The 21698-nt window shown below is 30.9% G+C and overlaps 1 protein-coding gene, 1 non-coding gene and 1 pseudogene across 3 annotated transcripts; 2 read left to right on the plus strand and 1 right to left on the minus strand.

Annotated features, from left to right (window-relative positions):
- Nucleotides 1-4613: 4613 nt before the first annotated feature.
- LOC113863922 lies at nt 4614-5070 on the minus strand (annotated as a pseudogene).
- Nucleotides 5071-14672: 9602 nt separating this feature from the next.
- Nucleotides 14673-14779, plus strand: LOC113863981. Its single transcript, XR_003504591.1, has one exon. It is a non-coding gene; the product is annotated as a small nucleolar RNA R71 (small nucleolar RNA).
- Nucleotides 14780-18779: 4000 nt separating this feature from the next.
- Nucleotides 18780-20089, plus strand: LOC113860734 (60S acidic ribosomal protein P1-like). 2 transcript variants are annotated; one of them, XR_003504030.1, is made up of 3 exons: nt 18780-18842; nt 18963-19622; nt 19714-20089. XR_003504030.1 is itself a non-coding variant. In XM_027493235.1 (3 exons), the coding sequence occupies exons 1-3, from the start codon at nt 18970-18972 to the stop codon at nt 19765-19767; spliced, it is 339 nt and encodes a 112-aa protein (XP_027349036.1). In that variant the 3' UTR covers nt 19768-20089. The 2 variants fall into 2 exon arrangements, 1 of the variants encoding a protein (XP_027349036.1); XM_027493235.1 differs by lacking the exon at nt 18780-18842 and having other exon boundaries at nt 18970-19038; nt 19407-19622.
- Nucleotides 20090-21698: the final 1609 nt, after the last annotated feature.

Genomic DNA, 21698 nt, shown 5'->3' on the forward strand with positions numbered 1-21698 from the left:
GTTTAATGAAAACAGAATCTGAATCCACTAAGATAAATTCATAAAATTGTCTGGTTCTATTTGCCGCATAGGGTCTAAAATGGAATCCAGGTGGGAAGACTTTGGTGACAGCTTTGTATGGGTTTTTGTCCCAAAATTCGGGTTCCATTTGTATAACTGAGAAAAATTTTCCTTTGGCTATATAATGGTTTGGATTTGAAGTTTTTTGTTTTTCTTTTTGGAGGTCAAGGGTCCCTTCTGTTTTATTGGTTATTGTTTTCTGGGTTTGACTGAAGGACTGGAGTAATTATAAGCTCTGAAAAACTCAGCACTGCTAGTGGTTCAAAACTGAAAATTAATTATAAGCTTTCTAAAACTGTAATTGAAAATCAAGAACTTAAGATTGAAACAAACTTTCTTCTTGTAAAAAATTTAAAAAATGAAGTTATTTTGGGAACACCTTTCATAAAGGCTCTTTTCCCTCTGCAAATTTCGAAAGATAGTATATCCACTCGTCATTTAGGGAAACAAATAACCTTCAAATTTTTTAATAAACCTTTTACAAAAAATATTAATTCTATTCAAAACAAAATTAATCAGATTAATTTTTTAAAAGAAGAAGTTTCTTTTGCCAATATTGAAAAACAATTATGTAATCCTTCGCTTCAAAAGAAAATCCGGTCTCTTTTAAACAAAATCCAAGCTTCTATATGTTCTGACCTACCCAGTGCTTTCTGGAATAGGAAAAAGCATATTGTCAGTCTCCCTTATGAATCAGGATTCAAAGATACCCAGATTCCCACTAAGGCCAGACCAATTCAGATGAATGAAGAACTTCTTCATTATTGTCAAAAAGAGATTAAAGATCTCTTAGACAAAAATCTCATTAGGAAAAGTAAAAGTCCTTGGTCTTGCTCCGCTTTTTATGTTAATAAACCAGCTGAGATTGAGAGAGGGACTCCCAGACTTGTCATCAATTACAAACCCCTCAATCAAGCCCTTCAGTGGATTAGGCATCCTATTCCCAATAAAAAGGATCTTCTTAACAGACTTAATTCTGCCAAGATCTTTTCAAAATTCGATATGAAATCTGGGTTTTGGCAAATCCAAATTTGCGAAAGTGATAGGTACAAGACTGCCTTTACTGTTCCCTTTGGGCATTACGAATGGAATGTTATGCCCTTTGGTTTGAAAAATGCTCCCTCTGAGTTTCAAAAAATCATGAACGACATTTTCAATCCTTATTCAAAATTTGTCATTGTCTACATTGACGATGTTTTAATTTTTTCACAATCCATTGATCAGCATTTCAAACATATAAATGTTTTTACCAATGTTATTAAACAAAACGGCCTTGCCGTTTTAAAATAAAAAATTAGTCTATTTCAAACCAATGTCAGGTTTCTTGGACATAATATCCACCAAGGTACCATTATTCCCATCAGCAGGTCCATTGAATTTGCTGATAAATTTCCTGACAGAATTCTTGATAAAACCCAATTACAAAGGTTTTTGGGATGCCTCAATTACGTAGGAGATTTCATCCCCCACCTAAATAACATCATCAAGCCTTTACATGATAGGCTTAAGAAAAATCCTCCCTCTTGGACTGATGTTCATACCAATGTTGTCAAAGAAATTAAAAATAAAGTTAGGAAGATAAATTGCCTATATCTTCCCATCCCCCAAGCCTTCAAAATTGTTGAAACTGATGCCTCTGACATAGGTTATGGGGGTATCCTTAAACAAAAAATCGAGTCTCGTGAGCATATCATTGCATACACTTCAAAACATTGGAATTCTGCACAACAGAATTATTCTACTGTTAAAAAAGAAGTTTTAGCAATTGTTTTATGCGTTTCAAAATTTCAATCTGATTTGTTAAATCAAAAATTTTTAATCAGAGTAGACTGCAAGTCTGCCAAGGAAATCTTACAAAAGGATGTTAAAAATCTTGCCTCAAAACAAATTTTTGCAAGATGGCAAGCAATTTTAAGTGTTTTTGATTTTGACATTGAGTATCTCAAAGACACTTCAAACTCTCTTCCTGATTACCTTACCCGTGAATATTTACAGGATAAGTAAGATGCCTAGAAAGGCAATTACCCCTTCCAGGGGAGGAACCACCAGAGGCGGCAAAGTCAGGTTAGCCCTGACTCTAAACAAATCAAAACCACAATCTGCTTCGGCAGATTCAAAAACCTCTTCTTCTGGGTCATCCACCCCCATTGAGTCATTGACTCAAAAAGCAATCCAAATTGTTGAGTCATCAACACAACAATCTGGAACTCCAAAAGAATCCTCCAAAAAGACCGATTCTATTGGTAAGACCACCAGACAAACCAAAGCAGATTATGCTCTCCCAATTAGTACGCTCTTAGCTGTCCAACAAGGAAGCTTAAGTAGTTTACCAAATAAATCATGGGCAGACATTGCCTCTGAAGAAGACATGGAAATAGATTTAGCCAGCCTAAACACTATACTTCAGTCCTTCAGTCAAACCCAGAAAACAATAACCAATAAAACAGAAGGGACCCTTGACCTCCAAAAAGAAAAACAAAAAACTTCAAATCCAAACCATTATATAGCCAAAGGAAAATTTTCCTCAGTTATACAAATGGAACCCGAATTTTGGGACAAAAACCCATACAAAGCTATCACCAAAGTCTTCCCACCTGGATTCCATTTTAGACCCTATGCGGCAAATAGAACCAGACAATTTTATGAATTTATCTTAGTGGATTCATATTCTGTTTTCATTAAACATTACAAAGATCACAAAGATCCTTCAAATATAACCCATTCTACAATCCAAATTCTGAAAGTCTTAACTCCAAAGGCTTTTGGGAAAAATTTAAACTCTTATAAAAAGTTCTCCCAACCTTTTGACCCAGCAGGATATAATTACTGGGACTACATTGATGCTTGGACAAGAACTTTCTGGTTTCAAAACAAGCTCAACCGACATTCTTGGTTGATATACTTTAAAAGGAATCAGAATTATGATTTTTCAAATTGGTTCCTACAATGGTGGGACTATTTTGGACCAATTGAAGAAATCCTTCCTACACCCGTCAAAGAAGGATATACAATTTATAAAGGCAGATATCTGCGAGAATCAAGAATTCCAGCAGACCTCAAATATTTCTCTGATTTTGCCTTAGCATGGGTTTTCTCATGGCAATACAGATATGGCAAAACAGAAAATGAAGACACCCTTCCTTTATTGCACAGGTATTCCTTTGTCAAATGGTGGAATCAATTCAATGCCGACCATGCTGGTCCAGAAGGAGTTGCTGAATATTTTGAAAAAAATCCAAAATTATTAAATTTAGCAGATCCGGCAACATTCCAATTCCTCAACCAGAAATCCAAAATTGCAGCCTTCTTATCAGGGTGCGACACCAAAGAAAAGATGAAGAAAAATCTTCAAGATGTTCTCCTGCTTTTACAAAGCCAAGAAGAAGGAGAATCTTCTACAAGACAAGAGACTAATATTGAAGATCAAAATGAAGATGATTGCTTTGGCATCTACATCCAAGATCTTTGAACCTGTACTGTAGTAAATAGTTCCAGTTACCAATCGGAACTGTAGAAATAGTACAAAATTTTTTCTTTATAAGGAGGCCTCGACCACATTGTGAGGTACCCTTTCATTTAGAAACATCAGAGAGATTTAAGAGAGAGAAGCTTTGAGAGATAATCCCTTGTAAGCCTTCTTCTTTGAGATCTTTCAATAAAATTTGTTGTTTCAAGTTATTTTCTTCTCTTCTCCCTCTTAGCCGGTCCTGTTTGGACTACCGTCGCTCCGGCTTTCTTCTCTTCTCCCTTCACTAGATCTGTGTTGGTTATACCACCGTTCTAGTTTCTTAATGTTTTAATCTGTTTATTTACATACTGCACTTTAGATTTCTGCATCATATAGTAGTCCTGCTACTGCCTACTTTCCTTTCAGTCTTTTAGTTTCATTCTTCTCTTCCTCGGTCCACTTCGGGTTATATATATATATATATATATATAACTAATTTGGATTTTAGTTAAATCATCATTTTAACCAATAATTAATGACCTCCAAAATTTTGAGTTAAGATCTACCATTTACGTGGCTATTTGGTACCCTAGTTATGTAAAATTTTAATATTGACACAAATGCATAGACAAATCACAAATATTTTCCTCTCACATGTATATCTAGACACTCTTAGGTTGTTGGAAACCGGACAAAGTAATAAAAAGTAAATATTTTTTATAGTACTAAATTTCTTAATTTATTATGACTTTTTTAAAAATTTGTATTTTTTTGTTATATTATATTTTAAAATTTTTATCTCTGTTTATTTTTATAAAAACGTGGTAAAAAATAAATAAAAATATCATATCATTCTTTCTTTAATGCAACACGAAAATATCATATCATATATACTGTGTATTATTTTTAGGGAAGCGGTCATGGTGACGACATGCTTAAGAGGAAGCAAAAGAAAGGGCAAAATAAGAATCAACATTAATTTAAATATCTAAACCTAGATTCTCAGTCATATGGCTCTTGGAACTGGTGGATACACTCCAGTGATCGGAATTCGCCACCGACGACACCCCATTGCTGCACTTGGCCACCGTCCTCAAGCTCTCTATCAACGCCTCTGTCCGAGACTCCTGCGACAAAATCTCCGACAGTTGCTCCGGGCTTATTACCAACTTCACCTTCCACACTCCTCTCCTTGGAAACACTTCAGCTGCTTCCGACCCTATCCTATTGTTGTCGTAGGTAGACATTCGATACGGCGTTAAGGTGGAGCGGCTGGATTGTTGTCTGGTGAAGCTCTTGTTACATGACACCCTACAGGAAGGGTTCAGAGGGAGAAGGTAGTAGAGCTCACCCGCATGAAGCTCCTCGTCGTGGTGGAGAGGCTCCGACAAGAAGTCACGGCGGCTTCGGAAGATTCCGTAGCCGGAGAAGTCGTTGGTTATGCATTCCGCCGTTATGGGGGTGTAGAGCTCCATGATGCCTCCGCTCGAGGTCACCACCTTCACCATCTTCTCGTCCAGAACGCCATGACTTGTTATTCCTTTGAACACACAGTTTCCCATTGCACTTTGTGCTTGCGTTTTGCTTAGTTAAAAGCTCTGGATGTGAACGGTGACAAGTTTTCTTGTTTATGTTATTATGGGAAGGGAGGATAACTAGCCGACACACAAAGCACCAAATCCTTTTCTTCATTCTCTTGGAACTTTTGGAGGTATTTTTGTATGGTTGGTTGGTTTTGTAGTGCGGTGGACCCACTTAATTAATACGTGTCATTAGCAAAGTAAGACTAACAATTATTACGATCTTATTAAACATTATTATGATGACGCTTGATATAATAAGAATATATTAAAAATATAAAAGTCAGTATTTATTATTTAACATATACACATTTTTCAAATACATTAAGTTACAGGTTCTTAATTAATATCTTAGGAGGAATAATTAATAAAGCTGTGATTGTAATTATGATTCTGTTATTTTTTTTAATTAGTAAAAACTCGATAGTTTACTGTGAAATAAAAATCCGAAGATGGTAATTATGCAAATACTAGAAAAGTTGCAACAATCTCTGAAAAGGAGGTGGGCAATATGATGTAGAAGGCATGAGATAAGAAGCATATTGTCAACGTTGGGTAGACTTTATAATGGTCAATGAACCGAATGATGGTTCCGTGGAAAAGGAACGGGTCATCTCGCGCCGACTGACATCAAAAGAGGAAAGGGTACTTTAGACTTAGAGGATTTGAAGATGAAGCTGCAGAGCAAGTCCAGCCACTGTCTGGGGCAACAGCTGCGTTGGTTGCCATACTGGAGTATAATTTGAAATTTCACTTATAATGATGGGCTCTGCTGTTTTTACTTTTTAAACATCCAAATAATTTATGCAATAAACATTAAATTTACCCAATAGACATTTTTAGTTTTAAAAAATATATAAATTTAAAAGACTTTAAGAAGAACAATTGGTTACTATTTTAAAAATGATAATTAATTACTCTCAAAAGGAAAAAACTTTTAGGGGGATTCAAATAAAAATGAGAGCCAGATTTAAAGGCCACTAATAGCATATATATTATTAAGAAGTAAAATAACTTCAAGTTTAGTGTTGCCATTGAACGCATGACCTCACGGGTTGCATTTAATCATGACGTGCTAAAGTTATATTACATATCATCATGGTAATGGTACGTTCGAATTGTCTGCATCGTGATGGACAAAATCTCTTTTTCCTTTTCTTAATTATTTGTTATACTTTAATAAATATTATTAATGAGTGGTTTTTTAATCTTAATTAAGAAATTGAAAATAAAGTATGAATTAACTGAAATAACTTACTAAATATACTCGTAGTTCTTTTTCTCGTTTTTTTTGGTCGAAGTATTTTCTCTCTGTTCACCAGCAATTCCAGCCATTTTGAAGGTTTGCCTTATCTCTTGGGCCAATGGGCTGGAACTTTAACCTTTCCAATTGAAAACGGACCACCATAAATGCTCCTGCAAGGCTATCCCTATATTTGTGTTGGGATACTAAAGTTATTTACTATCTTAATCCCTGTACACCAATTTTCATATTTAATTCCTCTCATTGGCTTCTTTTTGCACTCTTTCTCCTTTTATGTCATTCTGCTGTTTCTTGACATTTTATAATGAGTGGTGTTAATGGAATTGGAAAAATGAGTGAATTCAATTTACTTGGATTTGACCCCTAACAAATTCATCCTAAAATAAATAAAGATTAGTTTACTTTAAAAGTAAGCTAAAAATGATTAACTTAACTGAGATTAGTATATTAAACGACATTGAGTTGGGGACTAAAGAATACCTAAAAAATTCAAAGGTAAGAAAAGTTTAAGAATAATGTTTCTTCACCCTAGTTATGGAGCATGAAAATGGATTAAAAGACAATAATTACAAAGGAAGAGAGAGTAATAGACATGAATATGATGAATGATATTGTAAAATATTTTTTGAAAAATGGTAGAAAAAAGAGACAACGTAAAAAATTATTCATAAAAAAAGTGAGTGAAAAAAAAAATCAAAATTTAGAAGTTTCAGGAAGTAACGAAATGGGAACACGTGCATACGTATTAAATAAATGCCAACAAATTTTGAATAACTCGAGAGACGAAGGTTGAACCAGACATCTAAGTCAATGACATCGAGGAGAAGGATGGAGGGAGGGGATCAGCATTTGAACACCAAAGAATTGTTGAACAGAGTTTGATGGCCTGCTTGTTCTAAATTCCAAACTCTGCCGTGTGAATTTAAAATTTGTTGCTCAGAAAAAATTTAATTGGAACAGACATATTCATTTAAAAAACTCGTGTAACTTCCATTCTAGTATAAAACAAAGAAGCATTTAACTGTTGAATGTTGATTTCTCATGTCATGAGTTTATGACACCTGGTTACAAACATTAATCTTTCTAGTGCATAAGGCCAAAAAATAGGAGGAGAATAAGATGATAACCTTTGACAATGGTTTACCTTATCTCATGAGTGGAATAATGGGTATTTACAAATTCAAAGACTAGAATAATTGATTTTGATAATTTCAATGATTAAAATGACTTATTTCATAATTTCAAGAAATAAAACAATAAATTTTTAATAATTTTAAGAATTAAAGATTCATTTTCATAAACTAATTTGATGCATTCCTTTTAAATTATATATTCTCCCGTCTAAACTAAAGGCGGCATTAAATAAGATTTGAAAGAAACATTAACTTGCTAACCAAAAACGGATCAATAAATAAGGGCAGTGCACAATTCTATCTGGTGCGGCAAAGTGATCCCTTTGGTCCATGCATGATGCAAGGTTTCGTCTCATTACTTTCTGTTGACAGGTTTATGTATTTAATGAGGGTGCTGTGTGTGTTTTGGTAAGATCAGGAGGAGCTGTAAAGGAGTGATGCACCCTGTCGTTCATAGTGATCAACGCGTCAGAATCAAGGTGCGAATGACCATGGCCCAACTCAAGGATTTAACAGAGAAGGTGGATTTGAGTGCTGGGGATTTAGAATTAGGCCGTTTGATCGTTCAAGAATGTTCCAAGGGAAGGTTTCATGCTCGTGTTGTTGCTGCGGCATCTGGGAATAATGAATCAGAAAGGACAAACGAGTATTCGAGGGGATGGGGTTTGGGTTTAAGTCCAATTCAAGAACACAACGATGAATGATGTAAACAATATCCATATGTAAGTTTCTGAAAGCGTTGTTGTGAGTTTCTAATTTCATTAGAAACAGAGTTTGACTGTCCTGGCAAAGCCCAATGTTCTATTACCATTTTTCCGTAGCTTTAAGATATTTTTATCTTAATGTGAATAGAATTTATTTTAGTGTGATTATTTTTGCATCATTAAACATAATTACAATTGATATTAAAATTAATTTTAGTTATAATTTTTTATAATTGATATTTGAATAATATAAATCAAACTTTACTTAATGATGAAATATACTATAATTGCTTTAGTTCAATATTATAACTACTAATTAGCTAATTAGATGGACATGTATACTGACGCACCGTTGTGTTGTCATGTGCGCATCCTTTTTCATTTATTATTTTTGTGTTTATTATGTGTTAAAGTGGGTTTGATCTTTTACTACCCAAGACAGAATTCAACACAAAATCTTCGTTAACATCACTCTTTAATATAATAAAAATGAATTTAAAAATAAAATAAAATAGGTAAAATGAAATATATAAATGATATCACTTACTTTTATATATATATATATATATATATATATATATATATATATATATATATAAAAATAAATGACTGCACCTATTTATTATTCTATATAATAAAATAAAATTTTAAAGATATAAAGTTATTTTTATATACGTAAGTCTACCGACTTATTAATCTATACATTAAAATTTAAAATGTATAACTTACAAATTAAAATTTTATTTTATTTAATTAAAATTCAAAATATATAAAGTTATTCTTATTAACTGCACTTACTTATTATTTTATGCATTAAAATTTAAAACGTATGATTTATAAATTTTTTATTTTATTATATATATCTCTCTTACTTTATTATTATATTGATTTTATTCTTAGATAAATTTTATATGTAATTCATAAATTTTATATTATATCAACATCTGTAATTTTAATTTATATAAAGATTAATTTTTATATTCAATACAATCATTCATCTCTTTTAGTTTCTACTTAAATCTTAATTAAAAAAATTTTAATTACTTTTTTTTTCTCTTCTTCTATTATTTTTATTTTTAAAAATAATTTAATAAAAATTGATATATCATAATTATGTATAACCTATTAACGTAGACAATATTTTATTTATATTTTATATTATAATAATTATGATGAAAAATTTAATTTTTTAAAATTAAAAAATAAATAACATTTATACTTAATGATTTTGTTGCAATATTTTTTTAAAATGTTATAACAATGATGATAAATTTAAAATTTTCTAATTAAAACTAATTAATTATAATAATTGAAATAAATTAAATATTATTAAATATTATAGCAATGTAAATGAATATAATTTAATTGTTCTATTTTTATGTTTAATAATTTTATATCGTAATGAATAAATAAGTAAAGAAAATATAAAGTTTTAACTCTAAATTAAGTTTAAATGTAATATTTAATTTATATATATATATATATATATATATATATCATTTGTTTCAAAAATTAACGAACATTTCTCTTTACGTACTTTTAAAATTTTATGAATATGAAGTCTAAATCTTTACAACTATCGAAAGACTTTTAATCTAAGAAATATAGAGGTTAGTATTTAAAATGTTGTAAAAATATTTTTTATATTAACATATCAAATTATATTTATTTATTAGAATTTCATATTCTAACTATATGATTATTCAAAATTTTTAAATTGAAATATAAGTTTAGGATTTAGGGTTTTTTATTTAAAAATTTTCTTGATAGCGTTTGTTCAGAAGGCAAGTGTACCCATCGAGAAGTAATAAAGGGTTCTTAAATTAAGTTCCCGAAATATCGTCCCACAAGGATTGATTTTCAATTATTAAGAATTTTCTAATTCAATTGTTTAAGCTTCAAAGATATGAAATTAATTAAAAACAAAAATTTATAAAATCAATTATAAAACTAAGAGCAAGGAATACAATGCACGTCGTGGGTAAACTTATCGGAGAGGAACTTAGGGCATATGAGTTTTCTCATTCAATCCTTTATGTTGTTTCTCTATTTAACTCTAAATTCGATTTCCTTATGATTACCAATCATTCATACGAATACTATTAATACTCAATGGTCATGCAAGACATCAATTTGAGAAAGCTTGAAAAATCTCTGAACTTGTTAATTTAATAACGATTAGAAGAGAAAGATTAGTTTGGTCCACCTAATCCTTTGTCTCGTTTTATCCTATAGATCTATTAATTAACCGAGGTACGATCGTCTGACGATATAATTAATTAGGATTAAGAAAGAAGCGTAATAGGATAAAATTTAATCACAAAACGGAAATCAAATTTAAATTCAAATATCAAAATTCCATAAATTCATGAACAATAGTTCCCATAGCCCTAGCTATAGACTTAATTACTCATGCTAAAGAAAAGAACTAAAATAATCATAAACAAAGTCATAATCAAAAGAAATAACAAACTAGAGTGTGAGATGTGTTCCTAGTCTTCAAGTACGATCGCTTGAAACTCCAAGTCTTGCTAAACAAGTGTCAAAGATCCCGTGCAAGAGAGACGAGATCAGATGTATTCTAAAGCCAAAGCCAAGATGTAAAAAAACGGTTCCTTTACGATGCCTGAGATCTTCCCTTTTATAGGATTTGAAAACCTTAAAAACTCTTCATAATTAGGCTTCCCGCAGATGAGCACGGCCGTGCAAGGCTTTAAGTACGACCGTGCATGGGCTCGAAGCACCCTCGTGCTTATTGAATGGGTCTGGGCGTGCTGACTGTTGCGAAACTCTAATCTTCCATCAATTTGGGCCTAGAATGCACCCAAAATTCACTTGCAGCCTCTTTATATCAAATTGCACAATTAATATATAAATTAGTGTAAAATTCAAATAAAATAAAGGTCAAATATGAATATATGGGCTGTAAAAGAGGGCCTAATTACAGACTTATCAACTTCCTCATACTTATCTGTTTGTTTGTCCTCAAGCAAAGTGCTGGTTAAGAGTAACATAATAACTTAAAACATAATACCATACAAGGAACTCGAGATGAGGAGATAAAGAGAGCAACAAGAATAATATCACTGAGCATAAGCAATCAAAAGGATTCCCAATTAGAATCTTATATTTCCATACTTTTCACTCAATCATCAAACTGAGGTACTTTACTTTCCTCTCTCACTAAGGGATAAAATAAGATATCACTTAGTTCTCCTAAAGAAGTGTGTACTATCATAGGCTTGACTATAAACTGACTCTTCACTAAATAAATTAAATACAAGTAAAAATCATGAGGTCTTTTTCAAGTTATAATGTGGCCAAGAGATTATAATAATTGAGGTAAGATAAATGAAAGGAAAGAGATATACAAAGGGGTAATAAATTATAAAAATTATAAACATCCCCTAAGTTTACAAATGAAGCTCTTGGAGTAATTTTATATTTTTGTATATAAACAATATCTTTACTCATTTCTCCTTTCAATCATATATAACCTCTTTTTCTTTTTCTTCTTTTTTTTCTTCTATTTTTCATTTTCTTTTTCATACTTTCTTTCTTTCTTTTTTCACATGAGAGATATAGAAGAGAATTTAACAAACAATTCAACAATTTAATTGCTCCATTCAAAAACTCAAGGTCATCAAAATATTTTATAAATTTAATGCAAGGGACCAAGAAAATCAACAAGGCTCAAAGTGGACAACTAGTTGTATCTCAAACATGCTAAAGGCTAAGAATAAAAATCCTATTATGCCTCAATCATATTAAAAACATGCAATTAAAAAGAGAAGTATTAAGTCGGTTCCAAGTCAAGTTCTAGAGCACAAATCTTAAGGAGATAATCACACAAAACAATGAGAAAAGGGGTATAATTAATTAAATTAAGATAGAAATTCTCTTTAAGGCTCAAAACTCACATCTGTGGGTTAAAGTTTAATGTAGAGCATAAAAGTAAGGAACTTAGCTAATTATTAGTCTCCAAATGAAAGTATAATGTCAATAATAATAACTCAACATGCTACTCTATTTGGAAAATTTGGGTTCTATGAGAGAAAAAGTTTTAAATTATCATAAAAAATAGCATAGGCACTTTACTCAATAACATGCAATAACAATTATATAATTAGGAACTACTCCCCCATACTTAAAGTGAAAAATTGTCATCAATGTTTGAAACAAATCAAATTAAAAGCATGCAAAAAGGGCAATTGAATAAAACGAAAAGAGGTTCCCTGATAATTCTTGGCGCGACAACTTCGAGTGAGGGAGCATGGCCATGCTGAAATCTTGAGCACTCCCGTGCTTATGATGTAAAGCTTTCTCTCACAACTGCGACTCAATGCACACCCGTGTATGTGATGAGCACGGGCGTGCTTCCAAATTAGAGCTCAAAAGTGTGGGAATAATCAACTCTGTTCTTACAATCTTTCAATATACTTTTTCTTTATTCTAAAAATAAAATGATAAAAAGATTCAAATAAACAAAAAGAAATAAAATTTAAATAAAATAAAAGACACAGGTTACCTCCTGGGAGCGCTTGTTTAACGTCACGAGCCAACGTTCTTGTTAAATCATGGTGGAAAGAAGGTATGAGTCTCAAAAGTGACTCCCTTGATATGCAATTGTCTCCCCAGCAGCTTTGCCTCCCTAATACCTATTACATCAGAAAAATTATTCATAAGATGGAGATTAGAATAAAGAGAAGAAAATTTAAGCTTCAAATTAGGAGGCTTATTAATGGATAGTTTAAGTTTTTATCTTTTCTTCTTCTTATGGTTCCATGCTTTACATAAATTGGAGGAGGAGAAACAACATCCATAGTGCTCACAAAGTAACAGGACTCTTGGCTAGAAGGGTACTTAAAAGAATTGAAAACTTGAAATACAACTTTCTTATCATCTAGCTTCAGTGTAAGCTTCCTTTCTTCTACATTTATGATGGCCTTAGCAGTGGTCAAGAACGGTCTCCCTAGTATGATGGGGACATCATCATCTTCCTTCATGTCAAGTACCACAAAGTCAACAGGAAATATAAACTCTCTAACTTTTATAAGTACATTCTCCATTATGCCTTTGAGGTATGTAATCGACCTATCTGCCAGTTGAAGTGACATGGAGGTCAGCTTAGGTTTATGCATTCCAAGCTTCCTGAAAACAGAATAAGGCATAAGATTAATACTTGCTCCTAAATCACATAAAGCCTTATCAATATGAGTTTTTCCAATTGTACAAGGAATAGTAAAACTCCCTGGGTCCTTAAGTTTTGGTGAAAGCTTTTTCAGGACTATAGCTGAGCACTCCTGGGTAAGCTTCACAGTTTCATATGCTTTCAGCTTTCTATTATTGGTCAAAATCTCCTTTAAAATTTTAGCATATTTGGGCATTTTGAAGATAACATCAATGAAAGACATATTGATGTGCACTTTGCCCAATAAGTCTAAGAACTTGTGGAACTCTTCATCATAAGGAGAGTGACCTTGCAGCCGTTGTGGGAAAGGTATCTTAGGCTCATAGGGCCTTGGTTGAAATAAAAGCTCTTCCTTCTTTTCTTTTTCAGGCTTCTCGCTTGAAGCACGGTCTTGCTCGTAGTGATGCACGGTCGTGCTTTGATCACTGTCATAGGCGTGCTTGTATAAGCACGGTCGTGCTCATCAGTAAGCACAGGTGTGCTTCTCAACAAGCATGAGCGTGCATGTGCCTGTGTTCTACGATTCTTGTAATTTCTTTCCACTTCTAAGGGTGATGGCATTGCATTACTCCCTTGAATTAGGTTATGGCTGAGATGGCAGTGTTCCAATCACTCTTTGACTCAAGAGGTTCGTAATTTGCTCTAATTGTGCACTCATCTTAGAAGAGTTGACTTGTATTTCAGATTTAACCTCTGCGAACCTCTTATCGGTTCTCTTAATATGTTGGTCTAACTTGGATTCAAGCTTTGTCATCCTTTTATCAGAGTAATGCACATATTCAATCATCTGTTCTTGAAAGTTGGACTGAGATCTATGAGCTTCTTTTCCCTCAGGTCTTACTCCCCGACTTTGCATATGAGGAGGGCGATAAACACTTGAATTTTGACTTCCAAAGCCATTCCCGCAAGAGTTAGGAGGATTACTCCTCCACCCTGAACTGTGATTGCCCATGAAATTTACCTCCTCTTGCTTAGATTCCGGGCTTGTAGGAGCTCTTACAAGTTGGTCTTGAGCCTTCATTAAAGATTTTAGTTGCTTTATAAGGGCTGTCATTTGGTTTATTAGTGGGTTGTTGCTCTTTGCTTGGTAAATTGGGGCAGTCTCTTTTCTCTTGATGTCATAAGAGTTAGCAGTGTGCCACTCAAAGTTAGAAGATGTCATCTCATCTATCAGCTTGTATGCATCATCTAGATCTTTTCTTATGAGGGACTCTCCTGTTGCGGCATCAATTGTAGCCCTAATAGTGATTGATAGGCCACTGTAAAAAATTTGTACCTGTCTCCACGTCAAAAAATCATGATGAGGACATCTCCTCAAAAGCTCTCTAAATCACTCTCATGCTTCGAATAAGGATTCTGATTCATATTGTTGAAAGCAACATATCTCCGTCATAAGCTTAAAGGACCTTGATGGGGAAAAGTACTTTCCCAAGAATTGTTGAGTGAGATCCTCCCAAGTTCTGATGGAGTTGGCTGAGAGTGAGAAAAACCATGCATTCACCCTTTCAGATACTGAGAAAGGGAAAAGATGAAGTCGAATAGCATCGTTGGAGACTCCATTGTATTTTATGGTATCTGTCAATCGGAGAAACTTTGTCAGATGTAAATTGGGATCTTAAGTAGGCATGCCTCCAAACTGTATGGAGTTCTGGACTATGGTTATGAGTGCTGGTTTCAATTCAAAATTGTTGGCCTCCACATTTGGTGCTGCGATGCTTCCAGGGGTGGCTCTAGCAGTGGGTGTCATGTAATCTTGAATTGATCTCCTTCCCTCTGTCATTCTTTGCTTTCTCACTTCTTTTCTTTGTCTACGCGTTGTTCTTTCAATCTCCGGATCAAATAAATAAGCTGTAGAGCACTTAGAACTAGTGAGCATACATTAAAAGAAATTGTAAAATAAATAATAAAAAAATTAAAATAAAATAAATACAAAAATTATAAATTATAAAAGAAAAAAAATTTAATAATAAAAAAATAGAATTAAAATAAAATAAAACACAAATTGCTTAAATCAATTAAATTTGAGATTTTCTTAATATTGAAAAAGCAATCCCCGGCAACAGCGCCAAAAACTTATTCGGAGGACAAGTGTACCCATCGAGAAGTAATAAAGAGTTTTTAAATTAAGTTCCCGAAATATCGTTCCACAAGGATTGATTTTCAATTATTAAGAATTTTTCAATTCAATTGTTTAAGCTTCAAAGATATGATATTAATTAAAAATAAGAATTTATAAAATCAATTATAAAACTAAGAGAAAGGAATACAATGCACGTCGTGATTAAACTTATCGGAAAGGAATTTAGGACATATGAGTTTTCTCATTCAATCCTTTATGTTATTTCTCTATTTAACTCTAAATTTGATTTCCTTGTGGTTACCAATCATTCATACGAATACTATTAATACCCAATAGTCATGCAATATTAATATTCTTTTCTACATCAATTTAAGAAAGCTTAAGGAACCTTGGTCCACCTAATCCTTTGTCTCGTTTTACCCTATAGATCTATTAATTAACCGAGGTACGGTCGCCTGATGATATAATTAATTAGGATTAAGAAAAAAGCGCAATAGGATAAAATCTAATCACAAAACAGAAATCAAATTTAAATTCAAATATCAAAATTCCATAAATTCATGAACAATAGTTCCCATAGCCCTAGCTATGGACTTAGTTACTCATGCTAAAGAAAAGAACTAAAACAATCATAAACAAAGCCATAATCAAAAGAAATAGTAAAGTAGAGTGTGAGATATGTTCCCGGTCTTCAAGTACGATCGCTTAAAACTCCAAGTCTTGCCAAACATGTGTCAAAGATCCCGTGCAAGAGAGACGAGATCAGATGTATTCTAGAGCCAAAGCCAAGATGTAAAAAAACGGTTCCTTTACGATGCCTGAGATCTTCTCTTTTATAAGATTTGAAAACCCTAAAAACTCTTCATAATTGGGCTTCCCACAGATGAGCACGGCCGTTCAAGGCTTTAAGCACGACCGTGCATGGGATCGAAGTACCCCGTGCTTATTGAATGGGTCTGCGCGTGCTGACTGCTGCGAAGCTCTAATCTTCCATCAATTTGGGCTTAGAATGCACCCAAAATCCACTTGCGGCCTTTTTATACCAAACTGCACAATTAATATATAAATTAGTGTAAAACTCAAATTAAATAAAGGTCAAATATGAATATATAGGCTGTAAAAGAGGACATAATTACAGACTTATCAGCGTTCAATTACAAACAGCAAAGAAAAATGCTGCCTAATAAAAAAAATCAATTATTTTGTAGACTTACAATTAATTCCCAATATATAAATCAAAATATAGATATTATGCATAAAAATATGATATCAAATCAAATATTTTACTTATTAATATAATTATTTATTATATTATATTCTTAAAATTATATATTTTTAATTTTTAAAAAATATTTAAATCAGATTCATTGAATATTAATCTCTTTTTGTAGAACTAGGTAATGTATCAGAGAGATAGACAAAAAATATATCTGAAAGTAAAAATAAAATCTCAAATTCACCAGATCTGCGTTAAAATGGTTAGAAAATATATATATATATATATATATATATATATTTTAATAGTAATATAATATTTTAATGTGTTTATAGTAAAGTTATATTTATATATCTTTAAAATAATTACAAACCTAATAATAATACATTTTTTTTACTTATTTTTAATTCAATCTACATGTTTTTTTTATATAGTATTTTAAATTTATTTTTTAAAGTTTATTTAAATTAATATTTATTCTTTTAATAAATTTTTAAAAATATTATTTTATCATTAAATTACTTTATAGATATATTTATTTTTATTGATTCTTAATTAAAATGATAAATAATAAATAATAAAAAATTATATTAAATTTTTTCAAAAATTAAAGAAAAATTACATAAAAATATTAATAAATTTATTATTTTAATTTTATGACCTAAACAACATAATTTTATTATACTTAATTATTAAATAAATTTTATTTATTTATAATGTCAATCAATATTAATTTTGTTAAATTTTAAAAAATATAGAATAATTTAATCATTTTAAAAAAAGTCAATTCTATATTTTTTTTTTATCAAAAAGTAAACTTTTAATTCAAAATATATATTATATTATTATTAATTTTTATTTACAATAATTTTGTGTAGTAATTTTATTTATATATAAAAAATTTAATATATTTTTTATTTTTAAATATTAACATATATTTTTGTATATATTAATTTTAAAAGCAATTTTTTAAAATTTTATACATTAGTTAAACAAATATAAATGTATTTTTGTATATATTAGTATGATAAGTTATTTTAAAAAAATGTGATATCATGCTTTAATAATTATATAGTAAAATTTTATTAATAATTTTAAATTATAATTATAAATAAATAGTTTATCATATAATTTAATTCAGTAAATATAAAAAAATATATAAATAAAAAATTACAAGATCTTTTATTTAAATTTTATAACTTATATTATAAAATTTATTATATTTATAATTATTTATTAAAAATTTTATAATAATGAATGATTTATGATATTTATGAAACAATATAAATTTTATTTTATATTTTAAAAATAAAATTTTTTGTGCTATCTTTTTATATTAAAAAAATTCTAAATTATACATATTTTAAATAATTTTAAATAATAATTTATTTTAACAAATAATTTTTTTACTATATTTATATATTTTTATATTTAAATTATATATTTTATATTTTAAAATAAATTATTTTAATAAAAATAAAATAAATTCATGTAATGCACAAATATATTTATTGGTCTAAATATATTTAAAAATAACAAATTAATTTTAAATTTGTTAATAAATCACAACAATCATAAAAGAATTTAGCGAAAAAATAATTTATATTGCGATACATTTGCAATAAATACTAGAGATATTTACATAACTAATATTGTTCAATAAAAGATATATTATGAAGATGAATATTCATATAAAATTTTTAGTTTTATTTTTAATTTTCTTTCTGTTCTCATATTTAAAAAATAATGAATAAATTATACAAAAGAATATTAGCAAATGTACGAAGAACATTCGTGAATTTCCCAGCAATGATTGTTCGCTTCATAACCATATTATGATATCCATCTTCTTTGGATCGGAGCGGGTTATAGCCAAACTTAAATAAACACTTCTATATTTAATGTCTCAAGTGCTTTTTGCCATTCTATCTCGTGTTCATTTCTTTTTGGGTGTAGGACCCCTTTTTGTTACAAAAAGGAAACAATTAAAACATATTTTTGGTCAACCTGAAAAAATTGAAGTTCACAGATGGGCCTAAATCCATGAGGCCCATGAACAGCTTTCGTACCTTTATTAAACCCTGAAACCCTAGACTTGTAATGCATTTCCACCAGCAGCGCAGCCACTCTCCATTCTCCACTCGTCTCCGATCTGCTTCTGTGGAGGTAACCCTTTCCACGTCAATTGAAGTTTCATGGAATCTATGAAGATTTTATTTGAGCATTTTGTTTTTGTTATTTCGTGAATTTGATTTGCATTGTATTCCTTAATTATCTGATTTACAGTGTGAAAATGTCGCTTGGACCGACTGCTTGCTCGTACGCAGCTATCATCCTTCATGACGATGACATCCCCGTCACTGTATCCTTTTTCTTCTTTGTGTATTTAGGTTTTGCATTAATTTGGGAGTGCATGTTCGAAATGATTTCTTAGTTTCAGCTTATGCATTTTTTTGTTGCCTTAGGTTTCGAATCAATTAAAGTACTGGGTAAGTGGGATTGAAACAAAAGTTTGTTTGAGTCTGTAACATGATGTTGTTGGGAAAAGGTATGTTTAATATAACCATTGTTTCTTGTTGGAACTTGTTTGGAATCCATTTAAATATCGAGAAAGGGGGATTGAATTTGGCTTTTTTTTTTCTTGGGATACTGATAGGGACTCTACGACTTATCATCAATAATTTTAATTGTCTGAATACGATGTGTTGCTCCTTAAGTTGTTGTAAATAGTCCGATAAAATCGTAGCCTTGTTGAAGAGGGCAAATGTTGAAGTAGAATCATATTGGCCCAGCTTGTTTGCTAAATTTGCTGAAAAGCGAAGTATTGGTGAATTGATAGCCAATGCCGGAGGCGGTGGGGCCCCAGTTGCAGTTGTAGCCGCCCCAGCTGCTGCTGCAGGTGGTGGTGGTGGTGCCGCCGCCGCTCCTGCTGCTGAGGAGAAGAAGGTAACTCTTTAATGGAAAGTTTGTCTTGCTGTTGATGAACTGTTTCTTGCGCTTTTTTGCTGATCTCTATCTGATTGTTGCAATTTTACAGGAAGAGCCCCAAGAAGAGAGTGATGACGATATGGGATTCAGTCTCTTCGATTAGGGATTCTCTCAACATGATCTGGTCAAATTTTGTTGTTCTGAGTTATTTATGGATATTTTAGGTTTTCTTTTTCTGTTGGTTATTTACATTTGTATACGTCTTGACTTTGTAGTGTCATGAACTTTGGTATGTGGGTTTATGTCCATTTTGAGAATTCAGACAAGAGAAATGTTAATGTTATTCTGTTTCTTCAATTTTCTTTTTGTCCACTATTGTTGTCTAAGTCTCGCACCCAATTTATGTCTTCAAATCGGTGATGAACAAATTTTGATAGTTGGTTCTGACACCTAATTAATCTTGATCGGTTTGCAAGCAGTATTAATTATAGGAGCACGTATATTAAAAACTTGTTCTGATTTCTGATTGAACGCCCTCTAATATCAAATTAAATAGGTGAATGGCATTTGGTGCTTGATTTAGAAAAATTCAGTGGCGTGGGTTCCCTGTACTGAATTTAACCCTTGTCCATTGTTGCTAATAGACACAAATATAAAAGGAGCGTAGAGATACTCGATGTTGTCTAATTCTGTTATATGTTCATCTTTCTGTCCTATCTGAGCCATGTCTGCGGCGCTCAGATTTGAAACCATTCTGATAGGACGAAACAGTGGCTTGTAAGCAGAAAGTCCAGGAATGGCAAAGGCCCTTTGTTTGAATGCCCACTAACTTAATATTTTTCTTGTGCACACAACATGGATGGAATAGTTACTTGCTAATTGAATAATCTTTCTCAATTTTCGATGAATTTCTAGAATCAGCTAATGTATTCATTCAGGAGAACATTGAAATTAAGTTAGTTTTATATTATTACTTCCTAAAGTACTATATTAAGATATGAGAATGACAAGAGTTTTTTTTACGCGAAATTAGTTTTTAAGTAATTATTTTAGCTTAAATGAATTTTGTCTTTTTTCTTAATCTTTCTTTATTCTTTTTATGAAATAATATAATTTATTGTTATAATTATTTATTTAACATTTTATAATGATGAATGATCTATGATATTATGAAATAATATAAATTTTATTTTTATATTTTAAAAATAAATTATTTTATGTTATCTGTTTGTTAGGAAATACTAAATTATATGTATTTAAAAAAAATATTTTATGCTATTTTTATTAAAAAGTAAACTTTTAATTCAAAATATATATCATATTATTATTAATTTTTATTTATAATAATCTTGTATGGTAATTTTATTTATATTAAATAATTTAATATATTTTTATTTTTAAATATTAACTTTTGTATATATTAATATTGAAAGCAGATTTTTAAAATTTTATACATTAATAAAATAAATACAACTTTATTTTTGTATATATTAGTCCGATAATTTATTTTTAAAAAATATGATATCATGCTTTAATAATTATATAGTAAAATTTTATTAATAATTTTAAATTATAGTTATAAATAAATAGTTTATCATATAAATTTAATTTAATAAATATAAACAAATACATAAATAAATATTGTAAATAAATTGTCTGAGTAAGATAACAAAGGTGGTAGGCATAGGCTTACCAAGAATATGAAACAATATCGGTGTCATACGGGCATCAACGTTCTTCATTCATTTGACACATGCATTAGAGCTTAAACATTGGTCCCGTCAATGACCGAGTCCTACATTGTATGGGATTTGGGAGGGCTCGAGGTCAGTTACTGCTTGGAAATGCAGAGAACATATCTTGTAGAAAATGTGTTTGTGAAATGCTGAAAGCTGTTAAAAAGAATTCCATAACTTATTTGGGATCAGAAAGTGAAGGTTGCAAAGTTTGTTAAATTAGAATGAAAGTAAGTATGGGGAAAATGGTCTCTTGACAGTGCAGCCGTAGGTCTGGCATAACTGGATGATACGGTATCGGATCTTCCACCTATGCAAATTAGCTAGAACTCTGTATGATATCTCTCTCGTTTTGTTT

The sequence above is a fragment of the Abrus precatorius genome, unplaced genomic scaffold (genome assembly GCF_003935025.1).
Source record: "Abrus precatorius isolate BTA unplaced genomic scaffold, Abrus_2018 Scaffold3, whole genome shotgun sequence".
Lineage (NCBI taxonomy): Eukaryota > Viridiplantae > Streptophyta > Magnoliopsida > Fabales > Fabaceae > Abrus > Abrus precatorius.